This window comes from Anomaloglossus baeobatrachus, chromosome 7, assembly GCF_048569485.1.
Source record: "Anomaloglossus baeobatrachus isolate aAnoBae1 chromosome 7, aAnoBae1.hap1, whole genome shotgun sequence".
NCBI classification, from domain to species: domain Eukaryota; kingdom Metazoa; phylum Chordata; class Amphibia; order Anura; family Aromobatidae; genus Anomaloglossus; species Anomaloglossus baeobatrachus.
Window position 1 is genome coordinate 144,971,268 of NC_134359.1, and position 20,879 is coordinate 144,992,146.

General features: G+C 46.4%; 1 protein-coding gene across 3 annotated transcripts in view; it reads right to left on the bottom strand.

Annotated features, from left to right (window-relative positions):
- Nucleotides 1-20,879, bottom strand: part of LOC142245214 (glutaminase kidney isoform, mitochondrial-like) — a 1,837,395-nt gene that overhangs the window by 1,263,977 nt on the left and 552,539 nt on the right. For all 3 annotated transcript variants that reach the window (XM_075317734.1, XM_075317731.1, XM_075317733.1), the window contains exon 5: nt 7,558-7,637. In XM_075317734.1, coding sequence (XP_075173849.1) covers nt 7,558-7,637 — 80 coding nt within the window. The remainder of the gene's footprint in view (nt 1-7,557; nt 7,638-20,879) is intronic.

A 20,879-nucleotide genomic window follows, 5' to 3' on the forward strand; every position in this document is an offset into this window, starting at 1 on the left:
CAGTATTTGCGGCGGCTGAGGTGTAATTCAACTGAAGATTCATCAGATAAATCCACCTTCTGCCACTTTTCCAGCATCCATCTGTTTAGCAGGCTGTGGGACTTTGCAAATGCCACACGTTTTTTTAATTGCCTTTTGTTTAGTGCTGGCTTCTGGGCACTGATTCGACCATGGAGGCCAGTTCGAGACAGAATCCTACAAACTGTTCCAGTTGACAAAGGGTCTTGAGGTGACCAGGCCTTTTGGAGCTCTGCTACAGTAGAAGAGGGGCTGGCTTTGGATTTTATAACCAACAAACATTCCTCCTGAGCAGTTGGCTTGTGGGGTCTACGGGACCTGGGCTTGTCAAAAACATCTCCAGTCTCTTCAAATCTTTTTTTAATTCTTTGAACTTGATGCTGAGACACATTAATGGTGCCAGCCACTTCTGCAGTGGATCTGTTCTGCAGCCTCTTGATAATCAAGGCTTTGGTCGCAGGATGGATTTTTGGCATGTTGTCAGAGGTCAAGTTGCAGTTCAACTGAAGGTCTGGGGTTCTGGGTTTCTTTTTATACACACCCACTAATTAACCCATCATTCAGTGAGCACAGGTGAGAATGTAAACTAGGATTGGTTGCATTATATGACAAGGCGACAAAACTTTTGTATTGCCAAAATCTGACCTTTCTGTGTTCATTCAGCTTTGCAGAAACTTTATTTTCATAACCTAAACCAAATTTGGGAGGGTTTCAGCTTTCAAAAGAGTAATTTATGAAACCAATGGATGAATTTAAAGTCAGGTTGGAATCTTATATTTATATAATGTGGATAAGCGACAGAACATCTGTCAGGGACTGTATATATATATATATATATATATATATATATATATATATATATATAAACACACACACACACACATACATATATATATATACACATACACACACACACACACACACACACACACGTGTGTGTGTGGGGTTATTTTTTTCATCACAATATGTCAGCATACAGTATTATATGTCAACAAAATTATACCATTAAAAATTGTCCTTAAGGGGTGTGTGGCTTGCTAATGGCCGGGTAAGAAGCTTGAGCCTGGAGCTCTCTGCAATCTTCCCTGATCCTGCCGTCTAAACTTGAATCCCCGCTGCTCTGATCTTATGGGCAGTTCTCGGAAGCCCTCCACAACCGGCCAAACCGAAAATAAAGCACCGGCACACATGGAGCGCTTCTTAATCATGGATCCCCGCTCACCTCACAGAAGACTCCCAGGTCAGTGAAGACAAAGATGGCATCGGCTTCCCATGCTGTGGAGAGTTCTCAGCGGACACGGAGCAGTCCAGGCACTATAACTCCAAAAGAATCTCAAGAGGGGCTCATGGAGGGGGGAGAAAACATGGCCCTGTCAGAGATTAGCAAATATCTAAAATCACTCCCCACTAAGGAAGATCTAGAGGCCTGCATTGGAAGGCTAGAAGCTGCACACAGGAAGAAGCTGCAGTCTCTCACTGCTGCATTTACTGTCAGAGTGGAGGAGGTGGAAAAGACACAGGATGAAATGCTGTGTGAACTGCAGGCACACAGAGAAGCCATTCTCAGAAACTCCATCAAGCTGGAAGAGCTGGCAGGGGGCCTAGAGGACATTGAAAACCGCAAAAGGCATAATAACATCCGAATAAGAGGCATACCTGAAACAGGGAGTAATGGTGAACTGGACTGTGTTGCGCAGAATTTATTCAAACAGCTACTGGGAGAGAGAGGGCCTCATTCAGTGGAGCTGGACAGAATACATCGAGCCCTTGGTCCTAGATCAGCTTCAGACTCCAGACGCCGCGACGTCATCTGTCGGGTTCATTTTTTCAAAATAAAAGAGTCTATCATGCGTGCTGCACGTGACAATAATCTGATCACCTTTATGGACACTCAGATCTTCCGCTTCCCAGATTTGGCCAGGCATACTCTATTACAGAGAAGAACTTTAAGACAACTCCTGCACCAGCTGAAGGAAAGAGACATTTCATATAGGTGGGGATTTCCATTCAACCTGACAGCCACCAAGGAGGGGAAGAAGGCTACTTTCCGTTCGCTGGGTGACCTCGCCAACTTCCTGGGAACCTTTGAAATTCCGATGGTGGATCTCCCAGAGTGGCCCTCAGCTCCCAGGCTTCTTGTCTCCCCTCCAAGATGGATCACGGCTCATCGGAACAAGAAAAACAAGACCCGGACCCAAGCTGAGGCAGCAAAAGACACCTGAGGTCTTCAGATCACGTGAGATGGGAGTTGCTTAATGAGCGTCTGAGTTTGAATGTTTGATGCTCACCACCTGGTCAATGATGGAGCCCATCGGGGCTGTAATGTTCGTGAGTAGTTGGGATTCCAGAGAGATCTGGATTGGGACTCTAAAGTTAATGTTATCTATAACTGTTTAAGAAATGTCTTCCTGACTAGTTTCTCTAGTAGAGTGTGTCAGTAACTGTCCCTCCTGTGTTGTTCAGCTGGTCTACTTCGAGTTTCTGAAATTGAGGTTGAACTGCTCAGTCAGCGATGATTCTTTCGTTAAACATAGCATAGTTATAATACATGGGCGGCGGAGGAGGGGGGAGGTGAAGAGCTTCTAGGCCCTTGGCTTCCACTTCCTCCTTCTTTGGTGCAACAAGTGGCTATACGCCATCTAAACCCAGCACAAATGATTCACAGGGCTTGTCTAGCTTTTCTTTGCCCTGTCGCAATCTTCTCTTTCTCTTGCTCTAGCTTACTCTTTATCTTTGCTTTCTCTCCTCCATCCTTTCCCTGCGGATGGCAGATAGCCTCTTTTCTCCTAGGCTCAGTCCTGTTTCAGATAAACTATGGATAGGATTAAATTCTGTTCTTACAATGTTAAAGGTCTGAATGTGCCCGAGAAGAGATGACAAATAGTTTTTTCATGCCACAAGCAAAAAGTAGCGGTCCTGCTGTTGCACGAAACTCATTTTCGGGAAGATTCGATCCCCAAATTAAGCACGAGGAATTATCCGACATGGTTCAATAGCACAAACCCAGAATCCAGGGGTGTTTCAATAGCCTTCCACAGATCCTTTGTGCCAGAAGTCCTAAAATCTCTTATTGATCCCACAGGTAGGTACGTCTTTCTCCAGGTGTCCTGGATGAATTTCAGATTTGTGATTGCTAATATATACAGCCCGAACGAAAGCCAGAAGCAATTCCATCTAAAATGTATGCGTCTTCTCGAGGATTTTGCAGACTCCTCTCCGGTAATTATGGGAGCTGACTTTAATGTCCCTCTAAATCCAACATTAGATGTCTCCTCAGGCAGGTCCTCGTATCCCCTCTCCATAAGTAGAGGTTTAAAAGCATTATCTCACAGCATGAGACTGGTTGAGGTGTGGAGGATACTCCACCCTGAGGATAAGGACTTCACTTTCTTTTCCCAGGTACATCAGACCTACAGTGGAAAGATTATTTTATTATTTCTCATTCTCTGCTAGATTTCCAGGTTGAGGCGGAGATTGGATCTATCCTGTGGTCTGACCACGCGCCAGTATACCTGAGCTTGCATTTTGGGTCCCAGGGTGGGCAGGGCCTCACCTGGCATTTAAATGAAAACCTGTTGCGAGACCCCTTGTGTCAGGCAGAGGTATCTCAAGCTATACAAAATTTCATGCTGGACCATGCGGGAGACCCTTCTTTGCCATCAATAAAATGGGAGGCATTGAAATGTGTGGTGAGGGGAATCTTTATCTCTCATGGCTCATGACTCAAAAGGGAGAGAGCTGGAGAGATAAAGGACTTGTTGTTGTCCATAGCAAATTTAGAAAAAAAACACAAACAAGGTCTATTGCCCCTGATTTTCAGTCAGCTCTCCACAGCACGTCAAAAACTGTTGAGCATTTTAGATCAGAAATCAAGAGGATGGCGATATAGAATGAGAAGTAGGTTTTACCACATGGGAGATAGAAGCGGCAAATTACTAGCAAGAGCCCTCCACCCAAAAACAGCGACCACCCACATCCCTTGTGTCAGCAGTGCGGGAGGTTCTAAGGTTCTTAGTACAAAAGATATTGTATCTAGCTTTACTTCTTACTACGAAGCTTTGTACAATATAAAAGGACTTTATGCTGATCTGCCGACAGACATGCTAAAAAAGAAAATTGAGGACTACCTCCGACTACATAGACCTCCGTCACTGCCGGCAGAAGTATGGTCTGACTTGGAAAGGGAATTTACCTAGGAGGAGGTGGCCGCAGTTATAAAGGAAGCCAAAAATGGAAAGAGTCCTGGCCCAGATGGTTTTACTTCGGGCTATTATAAGGAATTCTTTGAGCTGCTGAGACCATTATTCCTTACTATGTGTAATTTTGTGTCCTCCGGGGGTAGGTTCCCACAACAGGCTCTGAGAGCTCATATTACTGTAATCCATAAACCTGGGAAAGACCCTCTTCTCTGCAGTAACTATCGGCCGATTTCCCTCATAAACACAGATTCAGTTCTTTGCAAAACTAACAGCTAACAGGTTGAAACACATCCTTCCAGGACTGATCAACAACGACCAGGTTGGCTTCGTCTTGGATAGAGAGGGGAGAGATAATATTATAAAGACTGTCTCTCTGATAGATTGGGCCCGGAGGAGGGGGATTCCTATTCGCGCCCTGTCAATAGATGCATTGGGAGTTTATGTTCCTGGCACTTAAAAGTATTGGACTAGGGGAGAACATGTTAAATAGAATCACAGCATTATATGCCACACCAACTGCGCAGGGTAAAATAAACGGCTCCTTGTCTCACCCTTTTTGCATTCGTAATGGGACGAGGCAGGGTTGTCCACTCTCGCCACTGTTATATGTGTTGACCATGGAGTTCCTCGCTGAGGCGATCAGATCTGACCAGTCTATCAGACGACTGTCAGGGGTGTGGAGCATAAGTTGGCTCTTTTTGCTGATGACGTGCTCCTTTACATCACTTCCCTGGTCACCACCATACCAAATCTGATATCGGAGTTTTCTGGCTTTGGTCGCCTCAGCAATTTCAAGGTGAATTCACATAAATCTGAAATCCTTAATGAAACTATGCCGCCCCAATTGGTGTTGCAACTCCGTGGTTCATTACCATACAAATAGGCCACGGAATCTCTTACCTATCCGGGTATTAAAATATCTAAGGACCTGCATAGTCTTCCGCTTCTGAACTTAAACAAGGCGATCCATTCTACTGAAGAGGATATATCAAAATGGAACAGGCTGAACCTTTCCTGGTTTGGCAGGATCAATGCGGTCAAGATGGACCTTTTGCCCCATCTTTTATACTTTTTTCAGGCTCTTCCCATTTGCCTTCTGGCCTCCTTCTTTTCCAGACTTAAGACTCTGATAAATAAATTCGTCTGGGCCAACAAAAGATCCTGCACCTCCTATCAGATTTTGCGTAGAACTAGACTAAATGGAGGGCCAGGTTTACCTGACTTCCGGCTCTACAGTTTTGCGGCCTTGGGATCCTGTATTTTGGATCTCTTCCATAACAGAGGCGATAAGTGTTGGGTGAATATCGAGTATAATAAGACAGACAATGGCCCATTGGCTGAGATTTTGTTGCCAGAAAGCATTCCTAACTCCGTGCGAGACACATCGTTTCTGGTACAGAATTTGTCTAGGTGGGTCAGGAGAAATTTGGAGGCGATTAAGCTAACCACTATCCCTGGTCTGCTCACTCCACTTTGCGGAAACCCGGGGTTTCCAGCAGGTGCATCTGGCCAATCCATATTGCACAAGAAGAAACAAGATCATCCCATGGTCAAAGACTACATAGACAACTCAGAGGTTAGATCTCTATCATCTCTTTTCCCAGAAGAACTGGATCCTCCGGGGGCTTGGTTTTTATATTTTTATACGAGCAGGTGAAAAGCTATATTAGGTCTTGAACCCCAAGCGACAATATTTTTAGACCTCCTACTGCTTTTAAACAGCTTTGCTTGGATAGGTACCCTCCTGCCCATCTGGTCTCATTGCTGTACAACCTGTTTCTGGACACGGTGACTACTAGAGGTCCACAACTTCTTTGCTTCACCAAATGGGAGGAGGATCTGGGGAGACGCCTTTCTGAGGGTGACCGTGCTAAGATTCTACTGTTCACTAAGCACTCTTCTATGTGTGCTCTGACGCAGGAGAGAAGCTACAAGATCTTGATACGGTGGTATAGATGCCCGACGACAATTAAAGCTATGTTCCCTGGTTCAGACCCCTGTTGGAGATGTCTGAGAGAAAGAGGCTCGTACATACACATCTGGTGGCAATGCCCCTCTATTAGGGCATTCTGGAGAGACGTATTCATTCTATTTAACAAAGTTTCTGGAATGGGGATTCGGCCTACCCCTGAGCTTGCCCTTTTGTCTCTAAGTTAGCTCTCCATTGCTAAATACAAGAAGAGCATCCTTAGGCATTTTCTGGCAGCCGCCAGGAAGCTGATCCCCAGATGGTGGAATCAGGTAGTGACACCTTCTAAATCTGATCTGGTTTCAGAACTTAATGAGATTTTTAGGATGGAGGAACTTCTAGGACAGGCAACAGACACTTCAGAAAGGGTGTTGAAGGTGTGGACCCCCTGAATTGTGTACAGAGAATCTGTGGAATTTGGACTGTGGATTGCAAGTAAAGTGAACCATGTCTAGTATGGGGTGACAGAGAGAAATAAGGCTTGAACCTCTAATGCAGGGCTCTGTTTTCTTTTTCTCTTTTTCCTCTTACTTAAAGTTTCTATTCTAATCTATTCTTTTTCTTCTTTTCGCTAGTCCTAGTAGCTCTTCAATAATGCTTGAATTTGAAATAGAACAATATCACTGTTTTTACTCATATATTGAGATCCATGTATGGTTTTACCTATTAGATATGTCATTCTCCGTTTCCTTTTTCTCAGATCTCTTTAATAGTCTGATGTAATCACTTAAAAAATGTCTTGTATTGACTAAATTTTCTTCAATAAATCTTGATTTGAACAAAAATTGTCCTTAAAAGGAACCTGTCATGTAGACAATGTAATTAACCTGCAATTATGGGATTAATCTTCAGGTTAATAGTTTTCTAAAGCTGTGCAGCTGCTGCACTGAAGGCCCAGCTCCCAACAGCATCCATTTTTCAATCAGAAAGGCATGCCTTCAATCACTGCTCAGTACATAGTGAGCAGTGGCTGTATTTATACCCCAGCACAGTGACTGACAGCCAGCTCTGTACTGATACACTGTTAGGCTGACTGACAGTCATTGCTGAGACATGGTTACAGCTGCTGCTCACTATGCACTGGTGACTGTGAGTGGTGACTGTAGCAGCATTGGCTTTACCTCTATTATGTGAAGCCAGAGGCTGCTGAGAGAAATAAAGTTAATTTCTTCCCAGTAGCCAGGCTTTCAGTTTGGTGGCTGGGCAGCTAAAAACCTGCAAATTAACTCCATATTTGCAGGTTAATAGATTTTTTTTTACAAGAAAAGTTCCTGTTAAATAGCAACATCCTAAATGGGTGAATAAAGCAAAAAAAAATACATGAAACACAAATTTTCTAAGAAAACAAAAATAAAGGAAGTCTAAATTTACCTTTGACCATCAACTGTACAAAGTGAAACGCCCCAAAGGTCAGGACTAAATTTAGCCAGTTGAGGAATGTAATCAGCAACCTGGAGAGAAAAAAAGCACTGTAAAATAAGTAGAAATTATTTACAAAAATCTTTAGGGATCTCCTGAAAGAGAAAAAGCATTAAAAAAAATCTAGAGAAAATGTCATTATAAACATTATCTAAATAACTTTAATTAGCAAACAACATTTAATTTGATAATATTGTCTAATTAAAATAGCAACTGTCTTGTTACACTGACTAAAAAAATGATTAGAGAAAATTTTAATAGCACAAGTGCCTGTCAGCATGAGCAGTAGGAAGCACCATTGCTGTGAACTGGAAATAACCTCTACCATGCACCTATTAGACCAGCTGCTCAGTATTCAGAAGGACTTGGTGCACAGCAGTGTGTGCAGCTTCTTCTTAGGCCCCCTTCACATGTCATTGATTCTGGTATGTATGTTACTGGTTTTATATGTACCAGAATCACAGACATATGCAGACCCATTAAAATCAATGGGTCTGCGCACACATCAGTGATTTCTCACTGGCATGTTTCCGTGCGGCATACATGCGTGTCCGTGTGCACCGCACGTAGACAAGTCAATTTTTTTATGGCATCACTGATGTCACTCACCCGTCTCTAGCACTGCTTTATTCAGCCGCTGCTGTCTCTGCTTCCAGGCCAGCTAAGGCTACTTTCACACCTGCGTTGTACGGCATCCGTTGCAATCCGCCGCCTTGAGGAATTATGGTAACCGTTGCAGGAAGCCATTTATTCCTCATAGGCTTCTATTAAGGGCAGATTGCAACGGATGTCTTGCATTGCATCCGCCCCACATCAGTTATTCTGTCAATAACCGTCAGTGATCGTCGGGTGGAAGGAACGCTGAATGGAGCATTTTCTGTTGCTGTAAAAATACGCAATCCGCAGGATTCCATCGCAATCCGTTAAGAGGCATAATGAATGTCTATGGTGCTGGATTCTGTCGCCTTGCACTTAGCGACGGATTCCAGTGTAGGATTCCGTCACGTTCTACTGAGCATGCTTTGCATGTCCAGCAGAACATTCTAAATAGTTTAAAATCACTCCTGGTCTCTCTCTGTCAGTCGGTCGGTCTCTCGCTCTCTCTCTCTGTCGGTCTGTTGGTCAGTCTCTCTCTCTGTCTCGGTCTCTCTCTCTTGGTCTCTATCTCTCTCTGTCGGTCGGTCTCTCCCTCTCACCCCCTCTCTCATACTCACTGATCACGGGCGAGACGCTGCACGGCTGTCACACTGCTCTGGCGGCTTCTCGTCTTTTGAAAATGCCGGCCACTCATTATTCCATCTTGTATTCCCAGCTTTCCCTGCCCACCGGCGCCTATGATTGGTTGCAGTCAGACACGCCCCCACGCTGAGTGACAGCTATCTCACTGCAACAATCACAAATGCCGGTGGGCGAGTCTATGTAGTGCAGTAAAATAAATAAATAATTTAAAAAAAAAACGCCGTGCGGTCCCCCTTAATTTTGATACCAGCCAAGGTAAAGCCACACGGCTGAAGGCTGGTATTCTCAGGATGGAGAGCCCCACGTTATGGGGAGTCCACCAGCCAAAAAATATAAGCCAACAGCTGCCCGGAATTGCCACATCCATTAGATGTGACAGTTCCACAACTTTACCCAGCTCATCCCGAATTGCCCTGGTGCTGTGGCAATCGGGGTAATAAGGAGTTAATGGCAGCCTATAGCTGCCACTTAAGGGTGCTTTACACGCTGCGACATCACTAGCGATAGCTAGCGATGTCGTGCGCGATAACACCCACCCACGTCGCTGTTTTGTCATGGGGTGATCGCTGCCGTAGCGAACAATATCGCTACGGCAATGTCACATGCAATTATCTGCTTAGCGATGTTGCTGGAGACACCAAACAATCTCTCTTTTAAGGGGGCGGTTCGTTCGGCGTCACAGCAGCCGCCTAATAGCAGAGTGGGGGCGGAGATGCGCGGCCGGAACATGCCGCCCTCCTGCTTCCTTCCTCATTGCCGGTGGACGCAGGTAAGGGGATGTTCGTCGTTCCTGTGGTGTCACACATAGCGATGTGTGATGCCGCAGGAACGACGAACAACCAGCGGCATGCACCACCAACACTATTATGAAAAAGAGCGACGTGTCAACGATCAACGATTTTTGTCGTTTCTGCGATCGTTGATCGTCGCTCCTTTTAGTCACGCGCAACGATATCGCGAACGGCGCTGGATGTGCGTCACGAAAACCGTAACCCCGACGATATATCGTTAGCGATATCGTTGTGTGTAAAGTACCCTTAAGTCCAAGGTTAATCATGGCAGTCGTCTATGAGACACCCCCAATGATTAACCTGTAAGTGAAAGTAAATAAACACATACACCTAAACAAATACTTTATTTGGAAAAAAAGCAAAAAAAAAACACCCTCTTTCACCTTTTTATTAATCCCCAAATACCCCTCCAAGTCTGACGTAATCCACACGAGGTCCCACAACGCTTTCAGCTCTGCTACATGAAGCTGACAGGAGCGGCCGTGGAACACCGCCACTCACTGTCAGCTTCACAGAACAACTGAAATGAGTCGCGCTGTCAGCAGTGACGTCACTCAGGTAGTGCCTGCGTGTGTATGGTGATGATGGATGCCGTAGTGCCTGGGTGTGTGCGGAGATGATGGGTGCGGTAGAGCTGGTGTGTGTGCAGTGATGATGAGTGCGGTAGTGCCGGGGTGTGTGCGGTGATGATGTGTGCGGTAGTACCAGGGTTTGTGCGGTGATGATTGGGCAGTAGTGCCAGTGTGTGTGCAGTGATGATGGGTGTGGTAGTGCCGGGGTGTGTGTGGTGATGATGGGGGCGGTTGTGATGGGGTGTGTGCGGTGATGATGGGGCGGTGGTGCCGATGTGTGCGGTGATGATGGGGGCTCTCTCTCAGCTAAAGAAAACTAACGCAACGCGTTATTTCACAGGAATCCGTTGCCTTTATTAGCACACTATTTACAAAGCATCCGTCACATGCATCACACAACGCACTGTGACGGATGCCAAACGACGCAAGTGTGAAAGTAGCCTAATTCTGCTCATACATGTGCACTGCACAGCTGACCCGGAAGTAGCTGCAGAGGATAGACAGCAGAACTGGAGGCATCAGCATCATGGACAGCAGCGGCATGGAAAGGTGAGTATAAGTGCCTGATCTCTGTATTATTACAGACAACACACGGAGATAACAAGTGTGACAAAATCACGGCAGACGGAGGGACATACGTACCTTTAACACGTCAGTGAAAAATGGGTTTTTACTAACATGTGAAAGAGGCCTTAAGGCCGCTTTACACGCTGCGATATCGTGACAGATATCGCTAGCGTGCGTACCCGCCCCCATCGGTTGTGCGACACGGGCAAATCGCTGCCCGTGGCGCACAACATTGCGCTGACCCATCACACTACTTACCTGCCTAGCGACGTCGCTGTGACCGGCGAACCGCCTCCTTTCTAAGGGGGCGGTTCGTTTAGCGTCACAGCAACGTCACAGCAGCGTCACCGAACCACCGCCCAATAGAAGCGGAGGGGTGGAGATGAGCAGGACGTAACATCCTGCCCACCTCCTTCCTTCCTCATTGCGGGAGGCCGCTGGTAAGGTCACCGAGCAGCAGCGATATTCGAGAATAAGGGGGCATGTCACTGATGAGCGATTTTGACAGTTTTTGCGACGATTCAAAATCGCTCATAGGTGTCACACGCAAAGACATCGCTAAAGCGACCGGATGTGCGTCACAAAATCCGTGACCCCAACGAGATTGCTTCAGCGATGCCGCAGCATGTAAAGCCCGCTTTAGTCTTAGTATCTCTAGTGCCTCTAGTAATAAAATACAGTATTTATAAATATTAAGACAACACAAATCCCGAAGGGATGTACAAGACCTAAATTAGTCAATTCACAACAAGTAAGAAGTCTGAATAAAGACCGCCTAAAAAGGTCACCATCAAACAATTAAAAATATTAATATATTTTTTTTATTTTTATTGATAAGCACTATGTCATTAACAATCAATAAAAACAGGAACAAAAAATCCTCCAATAAAAAAAAGAAGGGGACATCAATCAAAAAAATTCATATAACAGAAAATACTGTAGCAAGACAGACAATCATATGTGTCAGCACACCACAATACAGGTGATATATAAAAGAATATAATAAATAACCCAATATAATGTAAAGCCCTCAGTTTGTTAACTATATAAAAAACATACAAAAATGTTATACAAATTGTTATGCTATGCAAATCAGTGCTATATACCATGTTTAATTACAGTAAAAAATAGATAATATTTATATATAGAAATGACACTTAAAATATTACTGTCAATAATTTAAAAATCAATACACTCGAAAAACATTGTGCACATTTTTTTTTTCAAAGTGCAACAGTGCTTATACACAAAAAATTAAACCAAGGAAATAAATACCGTATTTTTCGCTTTATAAGACGCACCTGATTATAAGACGCCCCCAAATTTGGTGAAGGAAGAGAATTTTTTAATAAATGGGGTCCGTCTTATAATGCCAGTGTCCGTCTAACAAATAATATAGGGTATAAGTCCCTCATAGCCCCCTCATCCTAAAATTAGCCCCCTTAATCTGGATACGGCCACATTTCCCCTATGGCTGGCACACATCCTCTATGGCTGGCACATGGCCCCTGTGGCTGGCACACAGGCCGACTCTGGCTGGAACACAGGCCCACTGTGGCTGGCACACAGGCCCCCTATTGCTGCACATGGCCCCCTGTGGATGGCACACGGCCCAGTGTGGCTGGCACACGGCCCACTGTGGCTGGCAAACAGGCCCGCTATTGCTGCACACGGCCCCTTGTGGCTGGCACACAGGCCCACTGTGGCTGGCACACAGGCCCACTGTGGAAGGCACACAGGCCCACTGTGGCAGGCACACAGGCCCACTGTGGCTGGTACACAGGCCCACTGTGGCAGGCACACAGGCCCACTGTGGCTGGCACACAGGCCCACTGTGGCAGGCACACAGGCCCACTGTAGCTGGCACACAGGCCCACTGTAGCTGGCATACAAGCCCACTGTGGCAGGCACACAGGCCCACTGTGGCAGGCACACATCACCCTCTGTTAGATATCGCCCCCATGTTGCTGCTTTTAGTAAAATAAACTCTTTCCTTACCTTCTGCAGCAACGTCCTGTCTCGTGTCTCCCTGCTCGGGGTTGAGCTCCTCCTGTCTCCTGCACTTCCTACTTCCTGGTTCTAGTGCCGGTCATGTGATCGGGACAGCAGAGAGATACCTCTGCATGCCTGATCACAGCAGCAGGAGGGAGACCGGGCAGACACGCAGGAGGAGGTGAGTAAAGAGTTTATTATTTTACTATGGGCAGCAGCATGGGGGCCATATCTAACACAAGGGTATATGTGCGATCAAAGGTAAGCACAGGCAGATATAATATGCCACGCTGCCCCAGCCCCTCATCACGATGCAGTTTCAGCACCACGCTGATGGACAGCGGCTGTGCATATTATATGAGCGGGAGCAGGAGATCAAACGCTGCAGCCCGCAGCTTCACCTGCCCCCACCAGCCCCCAGCACCGCTCCAGAGCTGCCCGCACCTCCACTGGACTCTGTATATATATATATATATATACACCCCCGCCTCCCGTATATTCGGATTATAAGACGCACCCCCTACTTTCCCCCAAAATTTGGGGGAACAAAAGTGCGTCTTATAAAGCGAAAAATACGGTAAATATACATATAGATATACACAGTATATCTAATATATAAATACAATATAGATATACACAATATATCTAATATATAAAGCTGAGTGTATTTGTGTATGTACAGTGCTGGCCAAAAGTATTGGCAACCCCTGCAATTCTGTCAGATAATACTCACTTTCTTCTTGAAAATATTTGCAGTCAAAAATTCTTTGGTATTATTATCTTCATTTATTTTGCTTGCAATGAAAAAACACAAAAGAGAATGAAACAAAAATCAAATTATTGATCATTTCACACAAAACTCCAAAAATGGGCCAGACAAAAGTATTGGCACCCTTAGCCTAATACTTGGTTGCACAACCTTTAGCCAAAATAACTGCGAACAACCGCTTCCGGTAACCATCAATGAGTTTCTTACAATGCGCTGCAGGAATTTTAGACAATTCTTCTTTGGCAGACTGCTCCAGGTCCCTGAGATTTGAAGGGTGCCTTCTCCAAACTGCCATTTTGAGATCTCTCCACAGGTGTTCTATGGGATTCAGGTCTGGACTCATTGCTGGCCACTTTAGTAGTCTCCAGTGCTTTCTCTCAAATCATTTTCTAGTGCTTTTTGAAGTGTGTTTTGGGTCATTGCCCTGCTGGAAGACCCATGACCTCTGAGGGAGACCCAGCTTTCTCACACTGGGCCCTACATTATGCTGCAAAATTTGTTGGTAGTCTTCAGACTTCATAATGCCATGCAAACGGTCAAGCAGTCCAGTGCCAGAGGCAGCAAAGCAACCCTAAAACATCAGGGAACCTCCGCCATGTTTGACTGTAGGGACCATGTTCTTTTCTTTGAATGCCTTTTTTTTTTCCTGTAAACTCTATGTTGATGGCTTTTCCCAAAAAGCTCTACTGTTGTCTCATCTGACCAGAGAACATTCTTCCAAAACGTTTTAGGCTTTCTCAGGTAAGTTTTGGCAAACTGCAGCCTGGCTTTTTTATGTCTCGGAGTAAGAAGTGGGGTCTTCCTGGGTATCCTACCATACAGTCCCTTTTCATTCAGATACCGACGGATAGTTCGGGTTGACACTGTTGTACCCTCGGACTGCAGGGCAGCTTGAACTTATTTAAATGTTAGTCAAGGTTCTTTATCCACCATCCGCACAATCTTGCGTTGAAATCTCTCGTCAATTTTTCTTTTCCTTCCACATCTAGGGAGGTTAGCCACAGTGCCATGGGCTTTAACCCCTTCACGACCGCGGGCAGTAAAATTACGTCCTATTTTAACGTGACTTAACGACCAGGGACGTAATTTTACTGCCTAAACTTCATTTGATTGCCGTGGCCATAGCAACGGCTTTCAAATGATGTCCCCTGCTGTTTCTTACAGCAGGGGACCTTTGCTTGACCCCAGGGGGGGCGGCATCGCCACCCCCTATCGACGATCGATGTGATTGGCTGTTCAAATCTGAACCGCCAACCACATCGATTGCACTAATTTCGGCAAAAATAATGCCCGAATTAGTGTGATCCTGTGAGATCCAGCTATGAGATGCCGCAGCTGCTGCAGCATATCATAGGTGGACCTCAAACATGTCGCCCCCAGCCCCTGCAGCACTGATTGGAGCGATCGTGCTATGACGCGCAATCGCTCCAATCAGTGTGCAGTGGGGCGGTCTGATCTGCCGGTGGCCGCCCTCCCCAGGCCTGTGCTGGCCTGCGAGCCCTCCCCCAACATGTCTGCAGCGTGCAGTGGCTGGTACTTGTGGTACCACGCCACCGCTGCTGCTGCCGCCGCCGCCGTAGCTGAGGTCACCGCTGCTGCTGCACGTGAGAACTGTGCTCACTTTGCAGCCAGCCCGTGCGCGCTCCCGTGGTGCCCCTGCGCGCTCCCGTGGTGCCCCTGCGCGCTGCCGTGATAGCCCCTGCCGTGCCCCCCCCCGCGATCTGCTCCCCCCAACCCCCCCCACCCCACCCCCTGACATCCCGATCTGCTCCCCCCGCGATCTGACTGCCTCCCCCATTATCTCTGTTCTGCTTCTGCAGCTCCCTCTCCGGTCTCCCCCTCTGCTCTACCCCCTCCCCCTCTGCTCCCCCCCCCTGCTCTCAACCCCCCCTCTGCTCTCACCCCCCCCTCTACCCCTCTGCTCTCCCCCGACGTCCTCTTACCTGTCTTCACCGGCCTGATCACATCTGCGTCCATTGCTGGGTCCTTCCTGGGCATTCTGCTGATCTGCCTGCTGCTCCTGTAAAGCTGTCCATCTCTCTGCCATCTGTTCATCTGCAGCTCTTCTGGTCAGTGATCCTCCTGCTAGTCCTCTGGGTACTGTGAGTATAACTTTTTTTTTTTTTTTTCCGTATCCCCTGTCCATTTTTACACCTCATCCGTCCGTGCGTCCCGCCAAGCGCTGATCAGGGATGCAGATAACGGATTTGCATCCCTGCTCAATTTTTGGCGTGACTTTTTTTTCCGTATCCCCGACGCTTTTTGTATCGCATCCGTCCGTGCGTCCCGCCAAGCGCTGATCAGGGATGCACATAACGGATCGGCATCTATGGTCAATTTTTGGCGTGACTTTTTTCCGTATTCACGACGCTTTTTGTATCGCATCCGTCCGTGCATCCCGCCGAGCGCTGATCAGGGATGCAGATAACGGATCTGCATCCGTGTTCAGTTTTTGGCGTGACTTTTTTCCGTATTCACGACGCTTTTTGTATCACATCCGTCCATGCGTCCCGCCGAGCGCTGATTAGGGATGCAGATAACTGATCGGCATCCCTGCTCAATTTTTGGCGTGACTTTTTTCCGTATTTGCGACGCTTTTTGTATCGCATCCGTCCGTGCATCCCACCAAGTGCTGATCAGGGATGCACATAACGTATCTGCATCCATGGTCAATTTTTGGCGTGACTTTTTTTTTTACGTATCCCCGACGCTTTTTTTTATCGCATCCGACCGTGCGTCCTGCAGCGGCCGATCAGTGCACTGCGTCTGTGCGCTTGAAAAGTCAAATGGCGCGCCTTCTCTTCTGAGCCCCGCCATGAGCTCAAACAATTACTTTCCACCACATATGAGGTATCTGCGTACTCAGGAGAAAATGCACAATACATTATATGGTACATTTTTTCCTGTTACCCTTGTGAAAAAAAAGCTACCTAGTTGAAGCAACCGTTTTGTGGTAAAAAAAATTTTTTTTCTTTTCACGGCTCAACGCTATAAACTTCTGTGAAGCCCCCAGGTGTTCAAAGTGCTCACCAAACATCTAGAAAAATTATTTGAGGGCTCTAGTTTCCAAAATGGTGTCACTTGTGGGGGAGCTCCACTGTTTAGGCACCATAGGGGGTCTCCAAACGTGACATGGCGTCCGCTAATGATTCCAACCAATTTTGCTGTCAAATGGCGCTCCTTCTCTTCTGAGCCCTGCCATGCGCCCAAACAATTACTTTCCACCACATATGAGGTATCTGCGTACTCAGGAGAAAATGCACAATACATTTTATGGTGCATTTTTTCCTGATAGCCTTGTGAAAAAAAAAGCTACCTAGTTGAAGCAACCGTTTTGTGGTAAAAAAAAATTTTTTTCTTTTCACGGCTCAACGCTATAAACTTCTGTGAAGCCCCCAGGTGTTCAAAGTGCTCACCAAACATCTAGAACAATTATTTGAGGGCTCTAGTTTCCAAAATGGTGTCACTTGTGGGGGAGCTCCACTGTTTAGGCACCTTAGGGGGTCTTCATACCCCACATGGCGTCCGCTAATGAGTGCAGCTAATTTTGCACTCAAAAATTCAAATGGCGCTCCTTGCCTTCCGAGCACTGCCGTGTGTCCAAAGATTTGATTTCCACCACATATGAGGTATCTGCGTATTCAGGAGAAAATGCACAATACATTTTATGGTGCATTTTTTCCTGTTACCCTTGTGAAAAAAAAAGCTACCTAGTTGAAGCAACCGTTTTGTTGTAAAAAAAAATGTTTTTCTTTTCACGGCTCAACGCTATAAACTTCTGTGAAGCCCCCAGGTGTTCAAAGTGCTCACCAAACATCTAGAACAATTATTTGAGGGCTCTAGTTTCCAAAATGGGGTCACTTGTGGGGGAGCTCCACTGTTTAGGCACCTTAGGGGGTCTTCAAACCCGACATGGCGTCCGCTAACAGGTGCAGCTAATTTTGCACTCAAAAATTCAAATGGCGCTCCTTGCCTTCCGAGCACTGCTGTGTGTCCAAACATTTGCTTTCCACCACATATGAGGTATCTGCGTACTCAGGAGAAAATGCACAATACATTTTATGGTGCATTTTTTCCTGTTACCCTTGTGAAAAAAAAAGCTACCTAGTTGAAGCAACCGTTTTGTGGTAAAAAAAAAAATTTTTTCTTTTCACGGCTCAACGCTATAAACTTCTGTGAAGCCCCCAGGGGTTCAAAGTGCTCACCAAACATCTAGAAAAATTATTTGAGGGCTCTAGTTTCCAAAATGGGGTCACTTGTGGGGGAGCTCCATTGGTTAGGCACCTGAGTCAGGGGGTCTTCAAACCCGACATGGCGTACGCTAATGAGTGCAGCTAATTTTGCGTTCAAAAATTCAAATGGCGCTCCTTCCCTTCCGAGCTCTGCCGTGCGCCCAAACAATTGATTTTTACCACATATGGGGTATCAGCGTACTCAGGAGAACATGCATAATAAATTGTATTGTGTACTTTCTCTTTTCTCCCTTGTAAAAATGAAAATTTTATGGCTAAAGTAACATTTTTGTGTTAAAAAGTAAAATTTTCATTTTTTCCTTCCACATTGCTTTGGTTCCTGTGAAGCACCTAAAGGGTTAATAAACTTATTGGATGTGGTTTTGAGCAGTGTGAGGGGTGTAGTTTTTAGAATGGGGTCACTTTTGGGTATTTTCTGTCACCTAGGCCTCTCAAAGTCACCTCAAATGTAATGTGGTCCCTAAAAAAAATTATTTTGTAAATTTTGTTGGAAAAATGAGAATTTGCTGATGACCTTTGACCCCTTCTAACTTGCTAACGGAAAAAAAATTTGTTTTGAAAATTGCGCTGATGTAAAGTTGACAAGTGGGAAATGTTATTTAGTAACTATTTTGTGTGACATATCTCTCAGATTTATGGGCATAAATTTTCAAAGTTTGAAAATTGCGAAATTTTCAAAATTTTCGCCAAATTTCCTAAATTTTCACAAATAAACGCAAAAAAAATCAGCCTAAATTTACCACTGACATGAAGTACAATATGTCACGAAAAAACAATCTCAGAATCGCCAGGATCCGTTGAAGCGTTCCAGAGTTATAACCTGTCAAAGTGACACTGGTCAGAATTGCAAAAAATGGCCCGGTCATTAGGGTGTTTTAGTGGCCGGGGGCTTGTTTGTTTGCTATGTGCTCACTTCCGCCGTTCACACCCCACAGCTCAACGACTTGCATCGCTCCAGAAGTCTTTCGGCCTGCCGGTTCACCAACTGAAATGCAATGTGCCGACACGCAGAAATTCGAATCTGCATATGTTGCAGCGACTGTGGCAGCACCGACGAGCCCTGCTGCAATACGTTATGACATATAGCCTGGGCCAATGAGATCCAGAGGTGGGGAAGATCCCGCTACTGGAGTGGTCTCAGATCAAGGACCTATGCACCCTTCTGCACAGTTTCGAAATGGCGATGAAGACGTTTAGCGCTGACGATGCTATTATCAGAATGACAAGCACCAAGGCGTCAGGCATGCGACGGTGGGGGAGACGGATTAACAAGGGTGCATGGTAGCAGCCAAACTGTTGAGGCATGTGTAGGAGCCCAGGAAGAAATGGATGACGAACTGGCGATGGGCATGGAAGACTCAGCAGATGAGGGACACCTTGATCACATTTCTGTTGTGTGAGGTTGGGGGAAGAGGGCAGAGGAAGGAAACATGATTCTCACCTCGCCAACAACACAGCAAGGACTTTTTCCTCCTGGATGTGCAAGACACATGAGCGCCTTTCTGCTGCACTACCTACAACATGACCCTCGGATTGTCAGAATTCGAAGTAATGCTGACTACTGGGTTGCCACACTCTTAGGCGGGCTTTGCACATTGCGACATCGCAAGCCGATGCTGCGATGTCGCACGCGATAGTCACCGCCCCCGTCGCAGGTATGATATCGTGTGATAGCTGGCGTAGCGAAAATTATCGCTACGCCAGCTTCACATGCACTCATCTGCCCTGCAACTGTCGCTCTGGCCAGCGACCCTCCTCCTTCCTAAGGGGGTTGGTCGTGCGGCGTCATAGCGACGTCACACGGCAGGCGGCCAATAGCGGCGGAGGGGCGGAGATGAGCAGGATGTAAACATCCCGCCCACCTCCTTACTTCCGCATATCCTACGGAAGCCGCGGTGACGCCGGTAGGAGATGTTCCTTGCTCCTGCGACTTCACACACAGCGATGTGTGCTGCCGCAGGAGCGAGGAACAACATCGGACCGTCGCGTCAGCGTAATTATGGATTACGCCGACGCTGCACCGATGATACGATTACGACGATTTTGCGCTCGTTAATCGTATCATCTAGGCTTTATACACTACGATGTCGCATGCGATGCCGGATGTGCGTCACTTTCAATTTGACCCCACCGACATCGCGATGTCGTAGTGTGCAAAGCCCACCTTAGATCCCCGGTACAAGACAAAATTTGGCGACATAATTCCTGCCATAGAAAAGAACGCAGGTATGCAAAAGTATCAGCAGAAGCGCCTGTTACATAATCTTAGATCGGCTTTTCCAATAAACACCAGTGGTGCACAGAATGAATTTCACAGCTTTGTTATGGCTAGGAGGAAATGGTCTTTTACTTGTCCACATCTGAGGGACCATGGGCTAGCTGCTGTGCTGAGATGGCGTTGAGTAGGGTGTCCCTGCAGAGTTGCAAATTTGGTCATCTACAAAATGAGTGGAAAAAGGCCAGATGCTGGTGGAAAGGGGAACAGGCATGTTGGCAAGGGAAAAAAAGTATGTGTCCGTGGGGTAGGTGGTAAAGCAACAGTAACATCTGCTGAAGAAAGACCATCTTCCAGCCAAAATAAGATGTCTACTTCTTTCCGTGGACAATCTGATATGATCCCTTTCTTACGGACACGACCATCGCTACCAAATGTAGATGAGGCACCAAAAGAGCAGGTGCTTGAATGGATCTCCAGTGCTCCATCAAGTGGCCTCTCCTCCACCTCAACTTCAATATCCGAAATACTCGATTCCTCTGAGGTGTCACCCCAATCGCACTTGCTTCCTACCCGCTCTCAAGTCTCCACCCGCCCCGCTGAGTATGGGGTAACAGAGATGGTTGAGTCTGCAGAGCTGTTCAGTCACACTATAGCCTGGGAATCAGAGGTCTGCTCCACAGCTGCAGTGAGTCCAGACAAGGAAATGATGTGCACTGATGCCCAGAAGCTTTGTGAGTCGGATCCAGGCCCAGATGAAGAAGGTTCTGAGCATAATATAGACCCTCATTCCCAAACTGTAACTCCTCTTGGTGGAGACAATGAGGAACATGCTACATAGTTACATTGTTAGTTACATAGGTTGAAAAAAGACCT